The 26,596-nt window shown below is 44.5% G+C and overlaps 1 protein-coding gene across 1 annotated transcript; it reads right to left on the bottom strand.

Moving 5' to 3' along the window:
* On the bottom strand, nucleotides 1-25,938 carry tmem79 (transmembrane protein 79). The gene is made up of 5 exons (XM_023963874.1): nucleotides 25,810-25,938; nucleotides 17,827-18,350; nucleotides 17,518-17,712; nucleotides 546-777; nucleotides 1-455 (listed from the first exon to the last, which is right to left on the bottom strand). The coding sequence occupies exons 2-5, from the start codon at nucleotides 18,308-18,310 to the stop codon at nucleotides 251-253; spliced, it is 1,116 nt and encodes a 371-aa protein (XP_023819642.1). The 5' UTR covers nucleotides 18,311-18,350; nucleotides 25,810-25,938; the 3' UTR covers nucleotides 1-250.
* Nucleotides 25,939-26,596: the final 658 nt, after the last annotated feature.

Here is a 26,596-nt window from a genome sequence, read left to right as displayed (position 1 = left end):
AAAGTTTTACAGTTTTATTGGGAAACCAAGAAAAATAAATGCAGTTTTCAAATATTTCAGGATTCTAAAACCATTTTTACAAAAGTAATTAAAGCTTAAAAAACAAGTAGCAGAACAATAACTAAATCATATAACCTTAAACAAAATGACTTATCTGAAGAAGGTGGAGGCGACCCTAAACCTGTACTAAACATTCAAACCGAATGGTTTGGTTTACAAGTCAGATGCTGTGTTGCTCAGAAAGCAGAACTCAGCCCCAGAACCTCTGTTTGCCAGAGGGCGGGGGCAGCACCTCTACAGGGGGAACCTGAGCACTGAAGATGGAGCCATCTGCCTCCACCAAGAAGATGAAATAGAAGTTTGCAGCCATCATGACGACTCCTGGCAGGAAGGACAGGCCAAAACCAAAACCCCGGATGCTGCTACCAAAGGCTGCCGCCCCCCAGTAGACAAGCCTGGAAAAAGGAAAAGAGATGAAGCTTTACGGCCATCACTTCTATGGATTAATTATCAATGATTCTGACTGCTTTGCTTTAAAAATTCACCGTCCAAAGGCAAAAACAATAGTCAGCAGAGGGATGAGCTTCAGCTGCTCCTGGGTTAGGTACATCGCCATGACAACCATCTGAAGGAAGTAGATCAGGAACAGGGAGGCGGAGTCTGTGATGAAGCGCTGGTGCACAGCAACCTCCTTACACTCTGCCTCTTTCAGATTCTCATCAAACAAAGTTGGGGTCGAGGCTGACTTGAGCCGACTGATACCCAGAACCAGCCAACCTGAGAGACGGGAGAAACCACAGAGGCACAAAGGTGTGAGGAGGACAGTCCAACACCGGCAGGGGTCAGCAAAGGCCAGGCAAAGTCTCACATCTACGTTCATGGTCAGTCTGAAGGCAGAAACCTCCACTTTTGTTCTGCAGGCTGTGTAAACCGGCTTTTGGGTGGGTGCACTCTAAAATGACAAATGTTTCAACACCCAATTTTTCACAAAGCAAGCAGACATTTATAGAAAAACATGTTGTTTTATTACGTCTCATTTAGCATAAGCAGGGTCTTCCTTTTGATATTAATTTAATATTAGCTTGAACACACACTGGCAATTGCATTTTTTTAAGTAACCTTTTGACTTTTATCATAACTGGGTCGTGACCCCAACGACCACAACAGTCTGTGGGTTCAGAATGAATCAGGATGACGGCTTATCCCACACTTTTGCAATATTTTAAGAAAATACCAAAATCGAGAACTACTTAAGAATTGTTCTAAGCTCTAAAACAGCCAAAAGTGATGCTCCACTGTGAAGGTTTTCAGGAAAAAACTTCAAATTCATCTTTTTAGTAAAGGATTTATGTAGTTTTTACTTTCACACATGTTTTCATTTGATTTGATAAATTTGATTAACAATTTGATTTATTTTGATTCAAATGTTAACAATAATTACACATTTTATTTATAGGGCACCTTTCTGAGACTGCAGACAACTACACCAGAACATCCTCAGGCTCCTACAGCCAGGCCTCAGTGTCTGCACGGTGAAACGACTGGTAGCCACCAGGACTCGGTCCGCTTCCTCAGCCAGTCCTCTAATCTCCTGCTGTTGGCCAAAGCTGCGCGGCGGAAGCTGCCGCAAAAGCAATGTGCGGTAAAAGAAAACCAGCTGAGCAGCGACAGCATTAAGTCCATGGCCGAACGGCCTCCCAGGCCCGACATGCTGTCAGCTCAAGTCAACTTCATTTATAAAGAACTTTTAAAACAGCAGAAGCTGACCAACGTGCTAAACAACGCAGGGTAAAAACAAAACAAACTAAAACAAACAGAATAAAATCAATAAAACCAATGAAAACATCAACTCACACTGAGTTTCTACAGTGTCCTTCATCCAGGAGCAGCTGATCTAAGTGAGCGGGAAGGGTAAAGCAGCTGGAGCAGCTCAGAGAGGTGGGCGGAGCCAGACCATTTAAAGACTTAAAAACAAATACAAGAATTTAAAAAGCAACTCTAGAATGGACAGGCAGCCTGATCTGGTGTGATATGCTCTCTCTTCCAGTTACCAAGCCTGCAGCAGCGTTCTGCAGCAGCTGGAGAGCAAGGATGAGTGAGAGACACCAACGGAAAGACAGTTACAGTAATCTAGTAGGAACAAAGGCCTGGATTACTGTCTCAAAGTGCTTCTTGATAAGAACGATTGACTTTAGCTGCCTTAACTGAAAGAAGCTGGATCTCACCACTGAACTGATCTGCTTGTCCAAATTCAAACCGTCGTCCATCTTCACTCCTACGTTTGTGACAATAGATTTAACAGATTGTGTGAGAGAGTCCAGAGTTTTGGGGTGTGACCCACTGTTGCCACGGAGACCAAAGACAACCATCTCTGTCTATTCCTCATTGAGGTGGAGAGAATGAAGAGCCATCCAGATTTTTAATTCCTCCAAGCACTTAATTAAAGCGTTGATTATCAAGAGGCTGAAGACCAGATCCACTGCTGAGGTGGCTGACACCTTCAATGTGTCTCAGCGTCAAGTACAAAGTATAAGAAAAAGATTTGAAGAGACTGGAGATGTTTTTGACAAGCCCAGGTCCGGCAGACCCCCCAAGACAGCTGCTGGGGAGGACCAGCCCCTTTTCCACTGCAGCAGAGCTCCACCAGGCCTGGTCACCTCAAGTCCCTGTGTCAACCACAACAGTTTGTAGAATTCTGTCTCAAAATGGCCTCCATGGTCCAATCAGTGCCCAGAAACCAGCACCAAACAAAAGGCAATTGAACAAACGTGTGGCATTTGCCAAGGCCCACAGCCTGCTAAAAGGATGGACGCTGGAAAAGTGGCAGACGGTGGATTTCTCAGATGAGTCTTCAGCTGAATTACATCACAGGAGACCAACTGGAGCCCGCATGGACCCTAGAATCACCCAGAAAACAGTTCAGTTTGGTGGCAGGAAAATCCTGGTCTGGGGTTCCATCCAGTATGGGGGGGAGCGAAACATTTGCAGGGTGGAAGGCAATATCAATAGCCTAAAATATCAAGAAGTATTAGCTACCTCCTACATTCCCAACCATAAAAGGGGTCAAATTCTGCAGCAGGATGGGGCTCCATGGTATACTTCCATCTCTACATCAAAGTTCCTCAAGGTGCTCCAGGACTGGCCAGCCCAGTCAGCAGACATGAACATCATTGAGCATGTCTGGGGTAGAATGAAAGAGGAAGCATGGAAGACCAAACCAAAGAGTCTGGATGAACTCTGGGAGGCATGGAAGACTGCTGTCTTTGCTATTCCTGATGATAATCATTGTCAAACCGCATGGATGCTGTCCGTCAAGCTCATGGAAGTCATACAAGATATTAAATATGGATCTCACAGTAGCACTACTTAATTCACTGATGTTATGCAACATATTTTTGTTTTTGAAGTAAATTATTTGTTACATTTTCACATTACTCTCTGTAGGCCACAAAACTTTTGTCTTGCCAAAATGTGACCTTTCTGTGTTCATTAAATGATCAATCTTTCTTCAGTGAAGGAATTTTATTTTAGTATATTGAACATAATTTGGGAGGGTTTTAGCTTTCATATCAGACATTTCTAAAACCAATGGATTCATTAACAGTGAGGTTAGACGCTTTTGTTTCTACAAAATGGATAAGCGACAAGACTTTTGTCAGGGACTGTAAGTAAAGGGAGAAGAGCAGAGGCCCAAGGACCCCGTACAGTAGAGGAGCAGAGGAAGTCTGAACATTATTGAGGTTTACACAAAACGTTCTATCTTCTAGATATGACCTGAACCCCTACAGAGCAGTGCCATGGATGCCTACAAGTTGCTGTAACCGGGAGATCAAGATGTTGTGATCTAATGTGCCGAAGGCAGCCGTAAGATCCAGTAGTACCAGGACCACATGGTCCCCAGCATCTGTAGCTAAGAGGATGTCATTAAACACCCTGATCAGAGCTGACTCAGTGCTGTGTAGAGAATGGAAGCCAGACTGGAAAACCTCAAGGTTGCCATTTTCATCTAAAAAATCCTTCAAGTGGACATACACAAAACACAATTTTTCCCAGAATCTTCGAGAGGAAAGGGAGTTTGGAAATAGGCCTAAAATTGGACAGCACAGAGGGATCCAGGTTAGGCTTCTTGATCAATGGCTGCACTGTAGCATGTTTACAGTTTCTAGGGAACACACCAGAGGAAAGGCTGCCATTTACAACAGCAAGAACTGCAGGTCACAGAGTAGAGATAACCTCTTTAAATAATCGGGGTGGAACCACATCGGAGGGGGAACCTGAGGGCTTCAGGTGTTGCAAAGAGTCACTGGTTCAAACTGGTCAAAGGTTACAGGGCAAGACACAACAACAGAGGGGGTCTTGGTGTGGGGGTGGCTGGTCACTCCCCCTCCTTTTCACATTCCACCATCCATTTTATTTTATTTATTTTTATTTTTTTATTTTTTTTAACTTGTCCTGTCCAACAGCTGGGCAGACAGATGAGAGCTGAGGGCCTCTTGTGTTGGACATATTTTACTTTAACAACAGGGGTTATTAATCTTCAGACAAACCAGAGGTATGTCTGAATAAACCCCTTTTGGAATTGAGGCCAAACTTTATTAATTTCAATCATGTTTGAAAATCTTTGGTGTTGGACTGGACAGAAAAGGAAAGAAGGGAAGAAGAGAGAGGGATGTTAGAGAGAGGGGGGGAAGACTGCTGTCTTTGCTATTCCTGATGATAATCATTGTCAAACCGCATGGATGCTGTCCAGTTAAAAAAATAGAACATGTGGAATATGGGATGACACTGGTTTGATTAGAAGAAGCAGAGAAAAGAGCTGCAGTGGAAGGATTGATGATACGGATGCACCGAGCCGGAGCTCCAGGCCTACAGGAGGGCAGAGTGATGTCAAATAAAACAGGCATGTGATCTGAAAACACGGCAACACATACCACCAGGTTAGGAACAGAGAGTCTATATGTCAGCACCAGATCAACTTGTTAACGGTTGCGCCAACTGAAGTGGCAGCAAGTTCGTGTAGCGCTGTGTTTTTGCTGTCAAAAGTAGCTTCTTGTGCTTTTTCTTCTCTTCCTTTTTGACCGAAATGTGCATCTACAAATACTCGAGAGATATCCTCCTTCAATTACGACACACATCGAACAGATGTAAACATCTGATTCCTCCGGAGATTAAGAAGCCCGTCCGTGGATGCCGTGCTGGGGCTAAACTAAAGGCTTGAAGGTGGAGAAACAAGCCCTTCGTCCCATCGATTATCATGGGGAATGTAAACTCTCTACAGAATAAGTGTGAGGAGCTGGTCGCCTTGATAAGAACTGACGAGGCATACCGTGTGAGTTTATATCTGCTCACAGAGAGCTGGCTGACTGACGTGATCCCCGACTCAGCTGTTAGCATCCCCGGCTACGCACTCGTCAGAGTGGACAGAGAGGTGGAACTATGCGGAAAAACGAAGGGCGGTGGACTTTCTGTGCTGGTCAGCAACAAGTGGTGCCATCCCGGTCACATCACGGTCAAAAGCAAGATCTGCACTCGTGATGTGGAGCTCTTGGTGGTCGGTATAAGACCATACTATCTTCCACGAGAGTTTTCCAATGTAGTCGCCATTGTTGTTTACATTCCGCCGCGGGCGGACCCATCGTCAGCGTGTGACATCATCCAGGAAGTGGCTGCGAGGGCTCAGTCTGCACACCCAGAGGCGCTCATCATAATATCGGGGGACTTCAATCATGTTGATGTGAGCTCTCACTTAGGGGTTTTCATACAATATGTGAACTGTCCAACTAGACACAAAAACACTCTGGACCTGTGTTATGTGAATTTAAGATCTGCCTACACTGCAGTGGCTCTACCCCCCCTTGGTAGGTCTGATCATAACCTCAGTCAGCTCAGACCATCATATAAGCCATGTGTGATGAGGCTGCCTAAAGCTACCAGATCCTTTAGGCAGTGGACTCCTGAGACAGCAGCCATGCTAAGGGACTGTTTTGAATCCACTGACTGGGACTTGCTGGTGGGAGACAGTGACATCGATCAGGCTGTGGTGTGTGTCACTGATTACATCCACTTCTGTACAGATGTGGCAGTGCCTCTGAAAAAAGTACGCTGCTTTCCCAATAACAAGCCGTGGATTAAAAGCAATATGAAGCACCTGTTAAACCTGAAGAAGCAGGCCTTTAAGACTGGTGATCGGCACAAAGCAAGGGTGGCTCAACATGATCTAAGTAGAGCCATAAAGCGCGCCAGGAGGGATTACAAATCTGGGCTTGAGATGAAGCTGCAGAATAAGAACACTAGGGAGGTATGGAGCGGCATGAGAACCATTACTGGCTTTAAGGAGAGGGGATGGACTGTGCCTGGTGATGTGGCCAAGGCGGATGACTTCAACCATTTTTATAATAGGTTTGACTCTGTACACGCCCAACCATCAGTGACTCTTCCACCTCTGCTGCTGTGACCGGCTCCCCTTTTCCACCCAGTGACAGATCCTTGACTTCTGCTGCTGTGACTGGTTCCTCTACTCCACCAAGTGGCAGCTCCTACACCTCTGCGGCTGTGACCTGCTCTTCTCCTCCACCCAGCAGCGCCTGCTCCAGCTCCAGCCCTGATGCTGTAACACCTATAAGAATAGAGGAAGTGTGCATAGAGCTCAGGAGGCTGAATGGTTGGAAATCTGCTGGTCCTGATGGAATATCACCACGGTTGCCAAAGGACTGTGCGTCAGAGCTGGCGGTGCCTCTTCAAACCATCTTTAACAGGAGTCTTCAGACAGGATGTGTCCCTGGCTTGTGGAAGACCTCATGCCTTGTCCCAGTGCCCAAGGTGACAAGGCCTGCAGGGATGAAGGACTATAGACCAGTTGCCCTAACATCTGTCATAAGGAAGACTTTTGAGAGGCTACTACTCCGGAGGCTCAAACCCCTGGTGGAGGGGGCGCTTGACCCCCTTCAGTCCCCTTCAGGACAGTATGGGAGTGGAGGATGCAGTCCTTTATATGGTCCATAGGGTGCTCTCCTTTCTGGAAGGGACTGGCAGATATGTGAGGGTGATGTTTTTCGATTTCACAAGTGCCTTTGATACAGTCCAGCCTCAGCTGCTGAAGGGGAAGCTCGAGAGTATGGGAGTTGATCCAGTTCTTGTTCGCTGGATCCACAACTTTCTGACTCTTAGGTCACAGTTTGTCCGACTAGGAGACTGTGTATCTGGGACATTGATGAGCAACACCGGAGCACCACAGGGAACTGTACTATCGCCTTTTCTCTTCACACTCTACACTGCTGACTTTAATGATGCATCTGCAGCTTGTCATGTCCAGAAGTATTCGGACGACACTGCTATTGTGGCGTGTGTAAAGGGAGGGGATGAGAGTGAGTACAGGGAGCTCATCACCAGATTCACCTCCTGGAGCAGGGACAATGGTCTTGTGCTGAACACATCAAAGACCAAGGAGATGATCATTGACTTTATTAGGAAGTCCTCCCACCACCCAGTGATCATCGATGGTGGGGGAATCGAAGTGGTTGACTCCTACAAGTACTTGGGTGTGCACCTTGACCACAAACTGGACTGGTCAGAGTAGGCTCATGCTCTGTATAAGAAAGGGCAGAGTAGGCTGTTTTTCCTGAGAAAGCTGAAGTCCTTTGATGTATGTACTGACATGTTGCTCCTCTTTTACCAGTCGGTTGTGGCGAGTGCTGTCTTCTATGGGGTTGTATGCTGGGGTGGCAGAATGACCACAAGGGATTGCACTCGATTGGACAAACTGATTAAGAGATGTGCATCTGTGATCGGGAGGAGGGTGGACTCTCTGCTGCAGGAGAGGATGAGGGCTTTGACTCAGAGCATCCTGGACAATCCCAGACATCCCTTGCACAACACGATGTCTGGTCAGAGGAGCTCACTGAGTAATAGGCTCCTTTCACTGCGCTGCAGGACAGAGCACTTTAAGAACTCATTTGTCCCTACTGCTATCAGGCTGTTTAATGAACCTGCCTGATATGAATTGATATTATTTTGTGAACTGTCTTTTTACTGTTGTTTGTTGTGTGTGGTTGTGTGTTTTGCTACCGGACACCTGAATTTCTCCTTTGGGAGATTAATAAAGTTTATATCTATCTATCTAAGTGTGTGTCCACGTTCCTGCTTGGGTTCAGACACATGCTGAACAAGATTAAAAGAGTCAATAAGACTTAAAAAGTCCTTAGACATTGTATGGTCTGTGTTAGAGTTAAATAATTATCATTTGCGTGCACACTATAATCTCCATAATATGTTTGTCCCATTTCTATCTTTCAGTAAGAAAACAATGACTTGAATAGCTCTGATTATAGTAGAATATGATGTTCTTGTTGTTTCTGATTAAATGACCCACATTCATGTCTGCAACCTTCAGTTTTCAATAAAAGAAGGCTTCATGCACCAGGATGGCAGAACTCCTCTGCGACAGTTTGCGCTGTCACAGACTGATTCTCCTTCTGCAGAAGTCTAGCAAAAAGTTCTCATCTCCTGTGTGGTTCTTCTCTTTATTAAGGAAAAAGTCAAAACCCTGACATCTTGGTGCCGTGACCCGGATCTCAACATACCCACCGGTGGTGGACTGAGGACGACGCGCTGAAGCCGTGCACGCCCGGACAATATAGGCTGTCCGGAAGAAAGTCCCGGGAGGTGAATTCTTCGCCGGGCCAGCGTCATAAGTCTAACCCTCATCTGCCAGCGGTGGCTTGACGAGATCCGACCGGAAGTGATGAACCACAGGACTGAGTGAGTTTTGCATACGATCACAGTGTTGAGAGTAAAAATAGCAGAAAAGGTTTCTGGCTAAAAAGGGTAACCAGTCCCAAGCGCAAAGAATAGGAATAGCAGAAAAGGTTTCTGGCTAAGGGGAATAAAAAATAAATAAATAAATAAAATAAAAAAACATTTTTTACATTTTTTTTACATTTGTCTTTTCTTTATTTTTCTCCTCCTATTTTCCGCATTAATATCAAAGTGACCTTGGTGTCGGAGATTCGAGCTAGTTCGATCTCCCTGGACCAGGAACTCGGGACATAGCGTGCCATACCTCCTGGTTGGCCGAGGTCACCAAAGTAATCTCGGAGGTTTCCTTTTGCATTTTTTTTTCCATAATTTCAAAAGTGTGGACTGCAGACGATTAGAATTGATTTGTGTTTAAATTCACCGTCCTACAGTGTGATTATGGGTAGCAACATGAGTAAATCCCCTGACGGGGCTCCTTTACAGGGGGATGAAAAATATATGGCACGAAAAGACCCAAACAGCATGCGATACATGTTAAAATGGAAGAAAAAGTATGGTGTGAAAGGACAGCTAAAAACAGAAGAATGGAAAGAAGTAGTTGTTAAACTAGAGGCAAGTGTAGCTGGAAAAACCAGAGATAAGGAAAAAATGGAAGACAAACAAAAAGAATTAGATTGTGCAAGACACTGGCTTAGAGAAGCAGATAAACGTAAAAAAGATATCCAGGCTGCGAAAGACAAAAAAAGCAAACAAATCAAAAGAAGCAGGGACTCCTATCACCATGTTCGTACGTCCGGAAGATAACGAAACCCAGCTCTGTAGCAGACGCCAGCAGGCTGCGAGAGTAGCCGACATGCTACAGTCAAAAACTGAGGAAACACCTGCAGTACAACGTTTGTCCCTGACCAGTCCCCATGTCTCCCTCTCATTATACCCAGACCTTACCTCTCTGCCCCCACCTCCACCCGAGCCCCCTACTTACGATTTCAGAGACAGATCCGAGCTAAAACCCCCCCTCAGATATCGGGCTGAGGGAACAGAAACATATCCAATGATTCAGGTGGCTAATCCAAATCCAGGCGAAAGAGGGCCCGAACACCTTTATGTGTTCCGACCCTGGACCCTGGAAGAAGCTCGAAGGGCTGTTGAAGGGCTGACTCCCATTGATGAAGATGTAGAGAAGTGGATAGAAGATATGAGAGATCTTATACTCTCGTACAGACTAAATGGGTATGAGGCTGGCCAAGCAGCCCAAACATCAGTGGGAAAACATTGGGCTAGAGTAAGAGGGGATTATACAGGCAGAGATGGCCAAAATGAAGTTTTTCCTGCCCCTGTCGATGCACTGTCTAGCAGCTATGACAGAGCCTGGACAGCTTTGGAAGGCAGAAGTAGAACAATATTCAAGAAGAAAGCAAACTACTCCCACCTGGCAGGGATAAAACAAAAAACAGGGGAGCCGGTAGACGATTTTGCCCTCCGCTTTGAAAAAGAATTTAAGACCCACAGTGGCATTACACACAATGAGGACCCAGCCTCAGCTTACCAACAACAGTTAAAAAAATGGTCTCCTGAAAGCATTGCGGCCAGAAATTAGTGAATGGGTTCGTACCCATCACGTTGAATCTGATGACAGCTCAGTACCACAAACCATGACATGGGCCCGTCACGTTGAAAGAATTACAAAAGAAAAGAAAAACCCTGATGTGTTTTTCACCTCAGATGCTCTTCCACACTCTGCAGTGTTTTTCCACGGACCCACACCTCGCGGGCGGGGGCGTGGGCGTGGGCGAGGCAGAGGACGTGGTAATCCCAGGGGAAGAAAAGGCCCTAATCGCTCAGAAGACTGTTGGTGCTGTGGTGGCCACGGCCACTGGTCAGCAGAATGCCCAAACAACAAACAAGGTCCGAATCACGGACAACCCAATAAACCACCTAATCAGCAATCATGCCATTTGCATGGGAATGATTTCTGACTAGATGATGACCAAAGCAATCGTAGTGAAATAGTAGACGTTTGCTCAGCTTGGAACATTTTAAACACCCTTTATGAAAAACCATGGGTAATGTTAACATTAAATGGCAAAGACATACCATTTCTTTGTGACACCGGAGCATGTAAAACAGTTGTGAAAACGCAGGTACCAGGAATAATGAAATCCAAACATCAAATAAAAGTAAAGGCAGCAAATGGTCAGATCGAAACTGAAAACGTGTCTAAACCCCTAAGCATTATAGACCCAGAAACAGGAAAAGAAATCAGCGCAACAGTAGTCATGTCCCCAAAATGCCCCGTTAACTTATTAGGACGCGACCTAATGGTAAAACTAGGAATTGCTGTGGTTCCAGTAAAAGACGGCATGCGAGCTTTTAGAACACCACACGGTTCCTACGTTGCTGACACTGAAATAAATCAGAGAGTGTATTGTTCATATGATTTGCTCCCAAACAACAATCACATACAATCGACCTGCATGCTGACCACTGCACGAGAATCGTTAGAGGAACCCCAAAATGAAATGGCCTATAGTAATCTTCAGATTACTATGGCAATTTACAACGACCCGTCTGACCCAAACATTTTGAATTTCTGCTCCCAGCACCAGACCCTTGTAGGAACAACACATTTATATACAGATAGGCGTTCACTCGCAGCCGTGCATGTGGTCCCACCCTCAGAACCTCCATATCAGTTAGACGCAGTCCCCCACATTCCCCTTTTTAAGCCTGAAAACATCTCATGGACAGATGTGGGACAAAGGCTAAAACTGGCATGTGCGGCCACTGATTATCACACTGATGACTCCCGCTGGGCTTACAGCCCATCCACCAACATGTGGCGCACTACACATACTGGAGTGCTCACTGGAACAGCAGCAGTCCACCCCCTGCAATGACAAGCTGAAATTTACCTTACAGACAGAGATTTAGCAGACCTGGCCAAAATTCCAGATGACCTATGGACCAAAGGTCCTACGGATGTAGGGCTACTAAGGTCCATTCCACCTGTTCAGATCACCCCGAAATCATCTTGGCATCCCCGATTTAGACAATACCCCTTAAAACCAGAAGCTGCAGTCGGTATAAAACCAGTCATAGAACAATCACTGAAAAGTGGCATTATCCGCCCATGTCCTGACTCCCCTTGTAACACCCCTATTTTTCCTGTACAGAAAGCAAACAAAACAGATTGGCGTATGATCCAGGATTTAAGAGCGGTAAACGAAGCAGTGCAGACCAGAGCCCCATTAGTACCAGACCCACACACACTGCTGAATTCCCTCAAGCCAAACCATAAGTTTTTTTCAGTGGTAGATCTAAGTAATGCATTTTTCTCTATCCCAATACATCCAGATTCCCAATTTTGGTTCGCATTTACTTACAATGGTGCTAAATACACATATACCAGACTCCCCCAAGGTTTTGCAGACTCTCCCACTATCTTCACACAGGCCATTATGGCTTGCCTTTCTGATCTGCAGCTATCACCTAAAAGCCAGCTCATAGTGTACGTAGACGACATACTAGTAGCAAGCGAAGATAAAGAAAGCTGTAAACAAGATTCCCTTGCACTGCTGCGCCACCTCCACAAGACAGGAAACAAAGTAAGCCAGGCAAAACTGCAATGGGTAAAGGAGGAAGTCACATACCTAGGTCACACTTTGACAGCTGCAGGAAAACAAATCCATTTTACCAGAAAACAAGCTGTGGCAGACACCCCCAAGCCACAAACTAAAAAGCAAATGATGTCTTTCCTCGGGTTGTGCAACTACTGCCGTGCTTGGATACCCCACTATGCGGTTGTCACTCAACCCCTCCTTGACCTGATTCACGCCAAACCAATGACCATGACAGATAAGATACAGTGGACACCAGAGGCGGAAAAAGCATTTACAAACCTTAAACAAGATCTAATCAACACTACCACATTAGCACTGCCTAACTATTCCAAACCGTTCGTGCAGACAGTGGACTGCAGGGAGGGGTACATGACTTCTGTACTTATGCAAAAACACGGAGACAAATTACGCCCCCTTACATTTTACTCAAAAAAGCTTGATCCTGTTGCCCAATCTCTACCACCATGTGTACAGGCCGTTTGTGCTGCATCGATGGCTGTAACCTCCTCGGCAGATGTAATATTATTTCATCTTTTACAACTTTTAGTCCCTCATGCCGTTGACGTTTTACTTCTACAAAGCAAAATGAACTTGCTTTCACCCGCGAGACATCTCTCTTACACAGCTACGTTATTAGCCCAACCACACATCACAATCACTCGGTGCAACATTCTCAACCCAGCAACATTGCTACCTCTCCCAAAAGATGGCGAGCCACACAATTGCCTGGAAGCAACCGACAAGTTACAGTTACCACGTCCAGACTTAACTGACACGCCTTTAACAACCGGCATGACTTGGTTTGTTGACAGTTCTTGCTCAAAAACGGAAATGGGAAAAAACCAAACTGGTTACGCTGTTGTCCAGTTACCTAAAACAATCATTGAAGCAGCTCAGCTCCCTCCTAGCATGTCAGTACAAGCAGATGAAAGTATAGCATTAACCAGAGCGTGTGAATTAGCCAAAGGGAAAGACCTTACCGTGTACACAGACAGCCAGTACGCTTTTTCCACACTTTTTTATTTTGCCAAACAATGGGAACGCAGAGGAATGAAAACTTCCACAGGCAAACCCATCACCCACGCACAACTTTTACTTAACCTCTTACAAGCCATAAAGGCCCCATCAAGGTTAGCAGTTTGTAAATGTGCTGCACACACTGCAAACACGGACACAATCTCAATAGGGAACAGGCTTGCTGATAAAATTGCAAAACAAGCTGCAGCAGGACACCACAACACAGAAACATACTCTGCAGAAACAGAAAACACACAACTCCTAGACACTAGCATCCTGCATGACATGCAAAGCTCAGCTCCACTGCAGGAAAAGAAATTGTGGTTATCAAAAGGAGCAGAAATAACTGAAAAACAAATTTATGAACTGCATGATAAACCTGTACTCCCGAAATCATTGTTCAAAGCAGCAGCAGTTGCGACACATGGGCCATGCCATGTGTCGACAGGAGGAATGACAGTGCTCATACAAAGTCACTTTACAGCATTTGGCCTACAATCGTACTTAAAAAGGTTTTGTACAACATGCCCTACCTGTATACGGCATAACCCACAGGGTAATATGCGACCAAAGCGGGGAACTTTTCCTAAGCCATCCTACCCTTTCCAGGTATTACACATGGATTTCATTGAACTTACGGCAAGTGGCCCCTATAAGTACTGCCTTGTGCTAATAGACGCATTCTCAAAGTGGGTAGAAATAATCCCTACCAAAAAAGCAGACGCGATCTCAGTAGCAAAAGGTATCTGTAAAACCATCATTCCCAATTATGGAATACCAGAAATTATATATAGTGATAATGGAGCCCATTTTGTTAACACCATCATCCAAAACATGGCCGCCAGCCTAAAAATGACGTTGAAAAATCACTGTGCATACCACCCACAAAGTGCAGGACTTGTGGAACGCACAAATGGAACAGTAAAAAGCAGACTCAAAAAATGCATGGAAACAACAGGAAGACCATGGCCAGAGTGTTTAGATCTAGTAAAACTATACATGAGAATCAGACCTACATCCGATGGCCTGACACCCTTTGAAATAGTCTATGGAAGGCCCTATAGGTTACCTATAGTAGCCACAGACTTACAAAAAGCAAATGAAGAACAAACAATAGCAGATTTTATCATAAGAATGATAAACCAGAAGGAGGTGTCCAATGCAAATTTACTACCATCTGACTCTTTATCTCCACAGGAAAGCTCACCAGTGAAACCAGGCGACTGGGTGTTCATCAAGGTCCTAAAAAGGAAGAACTGGGCCAGCCCACGGTGGGAGGGACCATACCAAGTCCTCCTAACAACACCCACGGCAGTAAAAATAGCTGGATACATCTCAGTCACTGTAAGTTGCAGCGTGCACCAGAGGCCTAAAGGAGGCTGTTGTGGTGAAGTCTGACTACAAAGGGGTTCCGTCTTTTAGTGGCGGTTCGTCTCAATCGTCAGCGAAGAAACCAGCCGAACCCAACATCCATTAGAACCTGGGTCTTTGAAGTGACCCTGCAACCTAGCAGCATGGAAGGCCCACTGCTGGGAGACCGCAGCAGGTGGGTGCGGAGCTGCGCTGTGACTGTAGCATGTCTTCTAGTCGCACCGACTTTCCTAGCAATGGAGAAACCAGGAGAAGGCGGTATCAACCTCGTCCACCGCTCATGGGATCTGTATGAAAAGACAACTCACCTAAATATTGCCACCCATGATCATTCCTACAGTACCAATCTCTGGTGGCAACTGATGAACAGAACTGCACACGACAGCAACATCACCAGCTGTTATGTGTGTACTTTCATGCCGTATGCTTCCCACAATACAGGTCTCCGTCCAGGCAATATCACCAGAAGACAACAAGATTGCCTGTATGAACTTAGCACACACCCTGGCTACAACCGAACTAAAAGGAGGACATTCAACTCCTGGAGCAAAAGGAATTACTCTGAGCGGTTTTGGGTTCCTCCCAATAACCCCCGTGGACCATGTGGCCCAATGAGAGACCTGTTGCCACTACCACAAGACCCCATTAAGCTCCCGGAGGTGATATCTTTGGTGAGCATGAAGCCTGGCTCACTTGGACGTTGTGTATACAACAATGGCACAGTGAAAGTGGGCATGGTGCCCTGGCATCTGTGTAACGTTACCTTGACCTTCTGTGACTACAATCTTACAGTTCGGTCTAACTACTCAGCTTGTATGCAGAAAGCCAACAGGATCAGAGGAAGCTGTGGATTATTCCTGATCAAACGGACATTTGACATAACAAACCAGACCAAAGGTAGGCAAAACTTAGCAGGTTGCAGTACCATAGTGCCTGGGGACCGAGGATCCAGGGTCCTAGCTGATTGGTACTTCCTGTGCGGACACACTGCCTATGCATCCCTTCCTCCAAACTGGGGAGGCCTTTGTGCTCTGGTCCCTCTGGTTCCACCTGTGTTCTTCATGAACAGAACCGTCCGAACACCCCACCCCGCACGACGGAAACGTGCTGCACCAGAGTTCCACATGAACGCCCTACAAATGACTACCACTACTGGAGTCCCATGGGAGTTCCGCATCTGGGGTGGAGGAGCAAAATTCGGACAATCACTCCTTCCATGGATCGGAGTGGCAGAAGTAAGAGACCACATCGAGAGCAACAGGTACGCATTGCTGAGACTCCTTAACACCACCTACAAGTTTTCCAATGCATCAGCAGCAGAGATGTCGGCCATAAGAACTATGGTTCTGCAAAATCGACTCGTGCTCGACCTCCTAACTGCATCATCAGGAGGTGTGTGCAAAATGGTTGGAGACACCTGCTGCACTTTCATCCCGGACGGCACCAGTGATGGACAGGACATTTCTACCGCACTGCACGACTTAGCAGAGCTGCAAGCCTATGTTAAGTCTGCGAGTCCTGGCGCCAGTCCCACCAGTGACATCTGGTCCTGGCTGACCACAGGCCCATGGTGGCACCTCCTGCTGAAATTATTGACCCCTATACTCATCATTTTGTGCCTATTTTGTCTTTTTACAACATGCGCTCTGCCTTGTGTCATGTCCATGATCGCAAAGGCTACCACGCAGGCTTTCATCCGTTACCAGCTTGTCCAACAAGCTGAAGAGGACCCCTCCCCATGTGAATACTCCTACGTCAGAGGCATCGTATGAATCTCTCACTGAAAGTGCCAAAAGCAAGTGGTGAAATGATGATGTTTGATGCCTTGTTCTAAAAAAAATAAAAACAAAAAAACAATAACATTTTTTTTACGGTTGTACCTTCCCCTTATAGTGTTTACTTATGACGTGTTTGAAATGATAAAAAAGGGAGGGATGTTAGAGTTAAATAATTATCATTTGCGTGCACACTATAATCTCCATAATATGTTTGTCCCATTTCTATCTTTCAGTAAGAAAACAATGACTTGAATAGCTCTGATTATAGTAGAATATGATGTTCTTGTTGTTTCTGATTAAATGACCCACATTCATGTCTGCAACCTTCAGTTTTCAATAAAAGAAGGCTTCATGCACCAGGATGGCAGAACTCCTCTGCGACAGTTTGCGCTGTCACAGACTGATTCTCCTTCTGCAGAAGTCTAGCAAAAAGTTCTCATCTCCTGTGTGTTTCTTCTCTTTATTAAGGAAAAAGTCAAAACCCTGACATCTGAATTGTAGTTTGTCGATCTTTATTTGTATTCTTGTTGATGCATAAACAAACCTGCATCATCTGGAATGTGTTGATTTGCTTCCTGGTTCTGAACTGCTGCTGACGCCAACATTTTTTTGTTCCAGGGAAGTTCTTTTCATTCATCTTCCTCCTTTTCTCTCATTGTTGCTGTCACTTACAAGTTTGTCTCTTTCCAGTTCTCTGAGACTCCTAGCAGTCATAGGACAGACCACCCCTACCCTGAGTTGAGTTCTGCAGGTAGGGGGCAGTATATGAATTACTTTAACTTGGAGCTCATGGAAAGGACTTGCTCTTACTGCCATCTCTTCGTCAGAGGACAGGAGACTTTCAAACGTACAGATATAAACTGAAGGAAGATTGAGTCACACAGGTGAGAGACAGGTGAGGGAGGCATTAAGACAGGTGAAAAAGGAAAGACCTAAGGAGTTCAGGTGAAACAGATAACTGGGAGAAGCAGACTTACCAAGAACAATAGGGGCAGCAGCAAACACAGAGCAGCGCAGTGTGTAGACCAGCCTGAGGGGTGCGCTGTCTAGAAGAGGGGCATCAAAGGGCAGGAAAACAAACCCACCCCACACCAGGACAGGGAAGATGAGTGCTGACATCATCAAGGACACGCCCACCTTTAAAATGTCTCTGCTGGAACAACACAGGCCACCTAAACGATAAGAAAGCAAACATGCAGAGACATGACCAATAGCACACCCCTGTCATCCAAGACACTTCAACAGCCTGAAGGATGAAAGAACGACATCCGAAAAAGTGTATTTACATTTGGTAGGTGCTCTGGTCTCAGTCCATTCATACTGGAAGCCATGCTGGTCGTAGTCCACTCCTGTGTAGTTTAGGAAGGGACTTTTCTCAGACTCTATTTCCCAGCATGCCACTTCATCCTTGGGTGCTGAGTGCGAGGGTGGGACGGTCACCGCAGGACTGAACACCTGAGCCGCTTTCTCTGGCAGGCGGTTCTCTCCGAGGTTCTCTTCTTTCTGCAGGTAGGTTTTCAGAGGCATTCCTTCACCTGGAAGTTCTGGCCTTTCCTGTCTGGCCTTGCCGTCAGCCCCCAACGCTCTCTCACTCTCTGTACAGCTGGACGCCTCATGGATGGAGGTGTCAGACCTGATGCTCTTCCGGTCACCTTTACCTCTCAGTCCATCTGCCCGTCTGTCTGCCCGCTGTGGGGTGCAGGCTCTTGAAGATGTCACAACCTTCTCCTCTCCTGGGTTTGTCTCCCCTCTGCCTCTGTCATCCATCATGCAGCGTAGCCAGAAGGTCAACAGCAGATCAAAGATTCACCTGAACAAAAGCATGCAGTCACATAAAACCTTCAACTTTCAGTTCACTGCTGGATTTCAAGCTGACATTATGACAGCTTCTCCTGGCCTTCAGAGGTCCTCAGCATTGTAACATTGTTCAAAGGCCATCTTAGAACAATCAGTCCTCCAAGGATTTGGGGATGTTGTGATCAACACATTCCTGCAAATGTATCCAACACCAGTGGTGATAAAGTCTCAGTTTATTAAAAAAAAAAATCAAAGGAAAAAGATGGTGCTCAGCAGTTCACAAATATTCCTCATGAAAGTGGAGATTAAAGGTTTTCTTCTTCATCAACATTGTGTTGGGGCACAAATGGTGATGATTTACCGTGTCTGATAATAAACCATCTGTGTGTGGCTTTCTGTTACGGTTACTTCTGGACAGTGTCTACTGTAAATGTTTCAGAAAAGCCTCATATGCACCGTTTACATCATCTGTTTAGATTCCATTCCAGTCTTGATTTATGAGATCGTTTCTAAAGGCGTCCACAGTTTCATCATTCCTTATTCTTTTATATATTTGAAGGATTTCTGCTGACTTTTTGGGCAATTTAAAGCCAAATAAAGCAAATACAGGCAAGTGATCGCTTATGTCATTAATTACTAATCTCTTAATTATTAATCTCTTTGACCTTACAAAATATTGGTAAAAAATATTGTCTATTAATAATAATAATACATTTTATTTAGAATGCGCTTTACATTTTAGATAAAGTTGCACTAGTTGTTGTTCTATAAGGCTTTGTAATGAAAGGATACAATCCTTTACTATATAATGAATCAAAATAAATCAGGTGTTTGTAAAAGTGAATTAAGTTTTATGAGATCTATATAGAATCTCCACAGATTATTAATTGTTTATGTTGGTTTAGATTACTTAACATATCTTCTAAATTGTCCTTAAAGTTTCCATTTTTGATCCTGGTTTCCTATCTACACATCCAACAGTCATATTTTTGTTTTTTTGTAACTGTTTCCACAGCAACACTTTCCATTCAATCATCAATAGCAGAAGTCATACATTTTACCAGTTTCTATTTCAAACCGTTGTCAATATGAAGGGCGACCCCCCCTCCAATCCCATTCATTCTGCTATTGAAATACAAATCATAACCATCAAATTTCAAATCGTTCTCCTTCCCTTTAATTATCCATGTCTCTGACAGAGCAATTACTTTAAATGTTCCTTTAAATGTGTTCAAAAATATGTCATTTTATTCAAATGTCTTATTAGACTTCGACAATAGAAATGAATAACAGAAAATGTTCCCTCAGTTTTAACTTCACTGAGTTGTTCCTCACAGTAATATCTGCAGGGATCCTTGAACGTATTAAACACATGAGTCTCTGGATCCACATCATTAATAAAAAAACATAAAGTCCATGTTCTGTATAATCAAACTTAGAAGTCATTTGTGCCGAAAATAAAGTCCAGGGGCCTCATTTCTAAAACTTTGCGTAGGATTTGCGTCAGAAGTGGCGTACGGATGAAACATAGGACGTGCGTACGCACAGAAATATTGGGATTTATAAAACCGTGCGCACACACATCCTATAGATCTTTCCCTTAATAAAACACAACCAATTCTAAATGCAGCGCAGCTTTTGTGGCCTCATGACACGCCCATAGTTGCCCATAAATAGTCCGTGAAACGCCCACAAATGAATATTCATTGATTGAAACCATGGCACACACCGAGAGGAAATCAATAAAACGTAACTTCACTCAATGTGAAGTAGAAGTTATCGTTGGCGAGGTGGAAAAGAGGAGAAAAGTGTTGTTTGGAGGGCACAGTGTGGGCATTACTAATGCCAAAAAGGCACGTGAGTGGCAAACGGTGGCAGACGCCGTAAATGCTGCAGCCTCACAACCTCGGACCGTGGCCGAAATAAAAAAGAAAAGGTCGGACATCAAAGTCAAGGCAAAAAAACGTATAGCACTGCATCGCCAGAGTGTGTCTGCCACGAGGGGGGGGGGGGGGGGCACCGGAGCTGACCCCTCCTGATGAGATGCTGCAGTGCCCGTTCTCGTTGGGTGGGCTGGGGTCCCGCTCTGTGGTCTAATAGCCATGGAGTGGGCCCTGGGCTGCTCTGTGCTGGGCGGGCGCTGTGGTACTGACCCCTGTGGTCGGGCTGGAATAAATGGATCCCCATCATATTGTTTCCTTGCAGCAGTACCAAACCAGAACTTCTTTAAGTGCAGTTCTTTGGTTCTGTTCAGGGTTCTATGGGGGGAACTGGGTAGGTGGGGTGTGGGTGGGTGGGTTGGGGGGTTGGGGGGGTGAGGGAGGGGTCCCATCTTTGTGTGATTGTCCTTTGTTTGCTGTTTTTAACAAACTTCGGTTTTTATGACTGTTTTATCTGCTTTTATGTGAAGCGCTTTGTGTTTTTAACTGAAATGAAAGGCGCTATATAAATAAATAAAGTTTGAGTTTGAGATGATGAGAGACTGGCGGCAATAATTGGGGAATCCCTTTTTAGTGGAGTGGTGACTGAGGCGGAGGGGGACACGACGCGCCAAAAGCCCGCAGAGGTCCAACAGGACGGCTGGAGGAAGTTGGAACCGGCTCATAAGCCACTCAACAAGTCTTCTTGCTGTCTAAAGATGCGTTCACTCCGAATTCTTCCATTTGCCACATCTTCTAAGATCAGCCATTGTGCGTCATTACGCATTGTGATGGAGCATTTTATTTCCCTCCATTTAATTACATCTGACAAGCTACAGATGTCGGTAATAATCCACGTGGAAATGGGAAATTGATCAGCAAATGTAATTTCTTGTTGCTTTCTGAATGGTTGAGACATACGCCATACATTGTTTTATCAAAAATAAAACAAACTAAAGGCATATGCATGAATACCATAATTCTGTAGCTTATGAAGAAATGTTTGACTATGAAAACAACTTTCCCCAGTGGACAATAAGTACATCTGTACGTCTGTCCGTCCATCCGCACCTCTATCTGCTCCTCCAGACGGACACATTGAGGAGAATATCAGTTTTGTACATTATTTCGTTCTGTTAACTATATTATTTATGAGGATGAATTGCACAACATGCCAATATTGCAGAACATATTTCACTTTTCTTTCTGCAAATATGTGTTCATTTGAATTTCTGTTGTAATTTTCGTTTGATCTTTTTTGTTTGTTTCACTGCTGATCGATCAAACGGGTGTTTGTGTAGCTGTTAATTGTCAGACTTGCTTTGTGAAGTCTTCATGTTATTTCTGAGAGGCAGTATTGTCATTTTCACTTTCACGTGTTTCTTCCATCTGCCGACGGCGTCGCCGTTTCTCATTTCACCCGTTTTTGTGCGTACGCCTGGGTCAGAGCGTGAAGGACCGCACATTTTCCCGTCAAGTTTGCTTTTTATAAATCTCAACTATTGCGTAGAGAGTGGCGTACGCCTTCTTTTGTGCGTACGCAACCTTTAGAAATGAGGCCCCTGGCCTCTACAGAATAGTCCACAGTCTGATTCTGTCAGCAGAATCTAAACTAAAACAGAACTTTAGAGTCTTTCACTTGTCTCACTGCTGCCACTTTAGCTTCTGGTGATCTATTTAGTTTTATGAACACGTTTCCATTCCTGGTCCAGTATTTTCTTGTATTTTATGTTGCTTTTTCAGGATAGGACATGTCCAAGCAATGTCTGAGTTGTTCTTGGTCAAGTGTTCATTTAAATAAACTCCAGTGCCTTTCAGTTTCTTTGCCTCCTTTAGGATTTCCACCTTGTGCTTTCTGTTCACAAATCTTTTTTTTCTCCTTACTTGGCAGAGTGTGGTATGCTGAGATGTGTCGACTGTCCAGATGAATGTCTTTACTTCTCATTTATTGGATCACTTGCTGCTCCTCAGGTGGAGCATCTTCACCTTCTCGATCCCTTCTTGGGTCAGCAGCATAACTCTGATGTCTGGTCTCTGTGAGCAGAAGCTCATCCACCTTTAGCTCCAGGAGTTCAATCCTTACATCCTTTTGTTTGATGACAGCCTGTAGCTCCTGGATCTCTTTTTCCATGAGACCTGTCAGTGTTTTCTGATTTTTTACCACTTCACTGACGTCCCTTAACATGAAGTTCAGAGATTCCTTCATACCTGCAATTTCAGCATCTAACTTGGTATTACTGGAGTCCCAATAGGATGACATGCGCTGCATTGTAGTTCTCTTCTTTCTGGACACAATAACTACTAAATGTCAAAATTATCCAATAGAATAAAGTGGACACATGAAGCACAAATCCCAATATCTTGACTTTTGATGGCTGTCACCATATTTTAGCGATTTTTGATGGATTGGATCAGGCCTTTAGGCTGAGAAAAGCAGTGGATATGTATAAACATTTGAAAAAATTATTTAAATATTATATTAAATATTAGATTAGATCAGCTTTATTAATCCCATAATCCCGTAATCAGCGGGTCGTCTCGCCTGATCTAAGGTCGTAGTTGGACGTGTGCCATGGAGGCGGCGTGGCTCGCATCCCGCACAACAAGGCTGGGGGGGCTCACGTGAGCATCCAGCCGTCCGGGTTCCACGCCGCTGCAGCGGTTGCAGACACGCACAGCTCCCGTCCACTGGGCCCGCGGGTATCGCTGGCACGCTTGATTCCCCCGCCATGGCCCTGTGTCGCATGGGCGGGCGCGGACAGCACGGTGACACCCGGACCGTGCAGGGTCCGGGCGCCGGCACACCCCCCGCCAGGGGTGTCGGGGAAGGAGAAGGAGGGAGGGGAGAGGCAAGGAGCCCACGGGGAGAGGGCAGAACACGGCTAAAACAGTCCAGCCTACCCCCCCCCCCCGCGCAGTGAGGGGAATTGATTACAAAGCGCCCCCTCAGACAGGCGTGGCCCTGGGAGGAACACGGGGCCGCAAAATGCGTTTGAAGTGTTGATGATCAATGTAAACATAACCAATAATATGAAACAAAGACATACTTTCTCACAAAATATTGATTGTAACATGAAAATGCTGACAAGTCTTCATTACCAGCTCATAAAAATATAGATATTTATTCTTTTTTTGAGAGATTACTTTTACAGAATGGTGTTTTCACTGAGCTAGCAATTTGATGACGGTCCCTTGGCCGCTGTCTTGCTGCTCTGTCTGCATTTACTGCTGGAATAGAACAATTCTCAATAAAAAGCAGAAAAAATGATCTTTTTTAGAAATGCATTTGTGTTCAAACAAAATGACAGACTTGCTGTCACATTTGAACGTTTATCAGAAGTATTGAAGCAGGAAGTTCGCATCTGTGAAGACCTTTCTAACTTTACCAAGTCCTCTGGGTCCTGCTCTCTGATTGGTCGACTACCCTCTACTCTAACCCCCCCCCCCCCCCCCCCCCCCCTGCTGTGTCAGTTTTGACACAAGTTTCTCGCAAGGACTTTGTCAAAAATCAGAGCGCAGTTGTAGCTCACTTGTGATTTGCACCAGCAGGTCTGAGCAGTTGGAATCACAGATTTGAAGTTGTAACGCTAAATGAACACCTGCAAATGGGAATTTGTCATTTGTGATTTTGTTTGTCAAACTTTACAACAGAAGCTTTTTACACACGGATGCAGATTTGTGGTGCCCAGGTTTTCACATTCTGTTTTACAAGTTCTTACATCAAATCTACAAGCTTTAGACACATTTAAACCTTCAGAACTGAACCTCTTTGAACGGTTCTACACACACAAAACTACAACATCTCAGCAATAGGCCTGCACAATATACCGCAAAGTTATTGTTATCGTAATATCCAGCTCTGCAATAGGCATATCGCAAAAGACTGCGAATATCGCAATAAATCGTAAACCCAAATGTGTTAAAACAATGTTATGGCAGCTTGACGCTTTTAACAAATCAAATAAATCCCTTTATGCTTTGACCAATCAGATGGAGGCCTATTATGTTAGATGTTTGTCACCTATGTCGATGAGGGTCATTTGGAGTATAATTTTAAACTGTTGCAATGAAATGGGAATGATGTTTTTGGCATTTTTCTATTTTTTTATATACACCGCAATTTATATCGTTATCGCAATGTTAATCTTTAATATCGCATATCGCAAGTTTTCCTCATATCGTGCAGCCCTACTCAGCAAAAAGTAGCTTGTTTTGTTGTTCTGAGACATAAACTACTTAGTATTTACTCAAGATGCTGCAATCATCATTTAAAACACGGATTGTGGTTCTTTGTAGCTCAGATAAAACCGAGTGGAGCTCTGCAGCAGATGCACAGAGACAAAATGCTATCGGCAAAGCGGGCCAAAGTTCTAGGTCAGTGACCCGGTGGATCCAACGCTCTGAAAAAAGGCCATCGTCGTGGCGATGAGCGGTGAAATCCCTGTTTACGGAGCTGCAGCTGAAGAGCAGACTGTCATAGAAATAAAGCATCATAGCCACATTAAAGCATCTCCTTCATCCTTTTATCCTGCCTCATCATCATCACTTTAATGTTCCTGGAAAGAATGACTGTTTTTTTCCTTTATTTATAAAATCCCCATTCAGACTCCTGAACCGGTTTAAAGTTCTGGAGAATCTACATTAATGTTGGAAATAAACAGAACTTCATTTCCCCAATCGTACTTTAGCACATTATCATTTAAGAAGTATTCATTCTATGTTTTTCTTAGCCTGAAAAATATTATATTGTGGAAATCAGACAATGTTGACTGTTCCAAGTTGCCAAAATAAAAGCATTATGAATTTTCTTGGGTAAAAACAACTTCCATATGAGATACAGTTGCAGTGGTTAACATTTGATCATTAAATAAACGGAATTTGACCATTTTATTACAATGGAAGGCATATTGATATTCAGATGTGTTCCGGTACACGTATTGTATCGCCAAACACACCCCTACCCCAAAGACTTTTGCCCCCACATAGAAATGGAAGATCGGAAAATGTGGTTGAACAACATGAGATGTTTGTCTTGTGATTGGAAAGTGTTCAGGCGTTGGTTTTAAGGTGGAATGGCAGGCCTTAAGGTCCACTGCAATGCTCTCAAGTTAAACCAGTTCAAGTCGCTAGGGCTCATGTACACAGCGAAAGCGGAGTAACCCTTGTGCTAATCTATCCTAGGTACTTTTACATTGGGAGGTGGGTCATCTAGACCCACTAGACAGAGCTCTGAACCTTTTTTCTTCAATGATTTGTGATCTTCACTGGTGAAGGTACATGAAATCTTTCCACCTTTATCCACCTTTGTCATGGTAGGGAGAACACCTCAATGGAAGGGGGGGGGGGGGGGGGGGTCATCTGGACCCCATAGGATGGCACAAGGGTTAATCGGACGAAGGAACCCGAACCCGCGCATGTTCCGCCTCGTCCTGAATTCCCGGGTCCAAAGCGGGACGAACTGCGCACTTTTCCAAACTACTCCCACGTCATTAAGACACGAGCCCACGCGGAGGAACTGACGAGCTGTGCGCGCGGCGGCACCGAGGAACTCACAGACACTCTCCGGTTCGCTGTCCGTTCTGGACCCGGCTTTGGTTCGGTTCGGCCGTTCTCCCGATGTTATGAAATGTTAGAGGAAGCGCAGTTCAGGTGTGGCTGCAGGTAACTTAAAGGGGAGGTCCTCTTAAAGGGGACGCGTCACTTTACCTTCAAAGCAGCTGCGTGACGTCACTTTCGCCAGGTGAAAGTGGAACAATTGGAACATTCCAAAACATTGATACCAAAACTGTAAGAAATCACAGTCAGACGGGAAAAAGAAATCCTAAAATGAAATTAAGTCGTTCATTAAAATAAGAGACTTTTTTATTTGACTCTATTGTTTTTACGTTTGGCTCCTTTAACAGTTTCATTGATTCTTAATTCAATGTTTTACATTTTGGGGGGACCTTCTGAATGTATGTATATCAAAGACAGATAATATCTGGCTTTTCATTATCACAGCAAAGATGATACTGAACAGAGTAAATATTAATAACAATGAGATCTGATATTTCAGCCAACGGTTTATTGTTTGGCAAAATATCTGTGTTTGGGGAATAAATTACACCAATGCTGGACGGTCTCAATTTCATCTTTATAAAATGTACATATACTATCGTTAACATTAAATAAGCCTCAATAATTCTCTAAATAGCTCAACAATTATTTAAAATGAATTTAACATGATTTTTTTATTTAGTTTTCAAAACAAGCTTTCAAACTGATGAAATAAACGGGTAACTAATCATTTTCTCAAAAGGAAGTAAATCTAAAAGTTTTACAACACACCTAAAAGAAACAA

Source organism: Oryzias latipes, chromosome 16, assembly GCF_002234675.1.
Source record: "Oryzias latipes chromosome 16, ASM223467v1".
NCBI lineage: Eukaryota > Metazoa > Chordata > Actinopteri > Beloniformes > Adrianichthyidae > Oryzias > Oryzias latipes.
The sequence above is the reverse complement of the archived record's forward strand: the minus strand, read 5'-3'. Positions and strand labels throughout refer to the sequence as shown.

Coding starts and splice junctions, on each gene's coding strand:
- tmem79 (XM_023963874.1), bottom strand. CDS start 18,310: ATGATGGATGACAGAGGCAGAGGGGAGACAAACCCAGGAGAGGAGAAG. Junction 17,713..17,826: donor GACCAGAGCACCTACCAAAT/GTAAATACACTT, acceptor CTTATCGTTTAG/GTGGCCTGTGTTGTTCCAGC. Junction 778..17,517: donor TGCTGCCCCTATTGTTCTTG/GTAAGTCTGCTT, acceptor CCCGTCTCTCAG/GTTGGCTGGTTCTGGGTATC.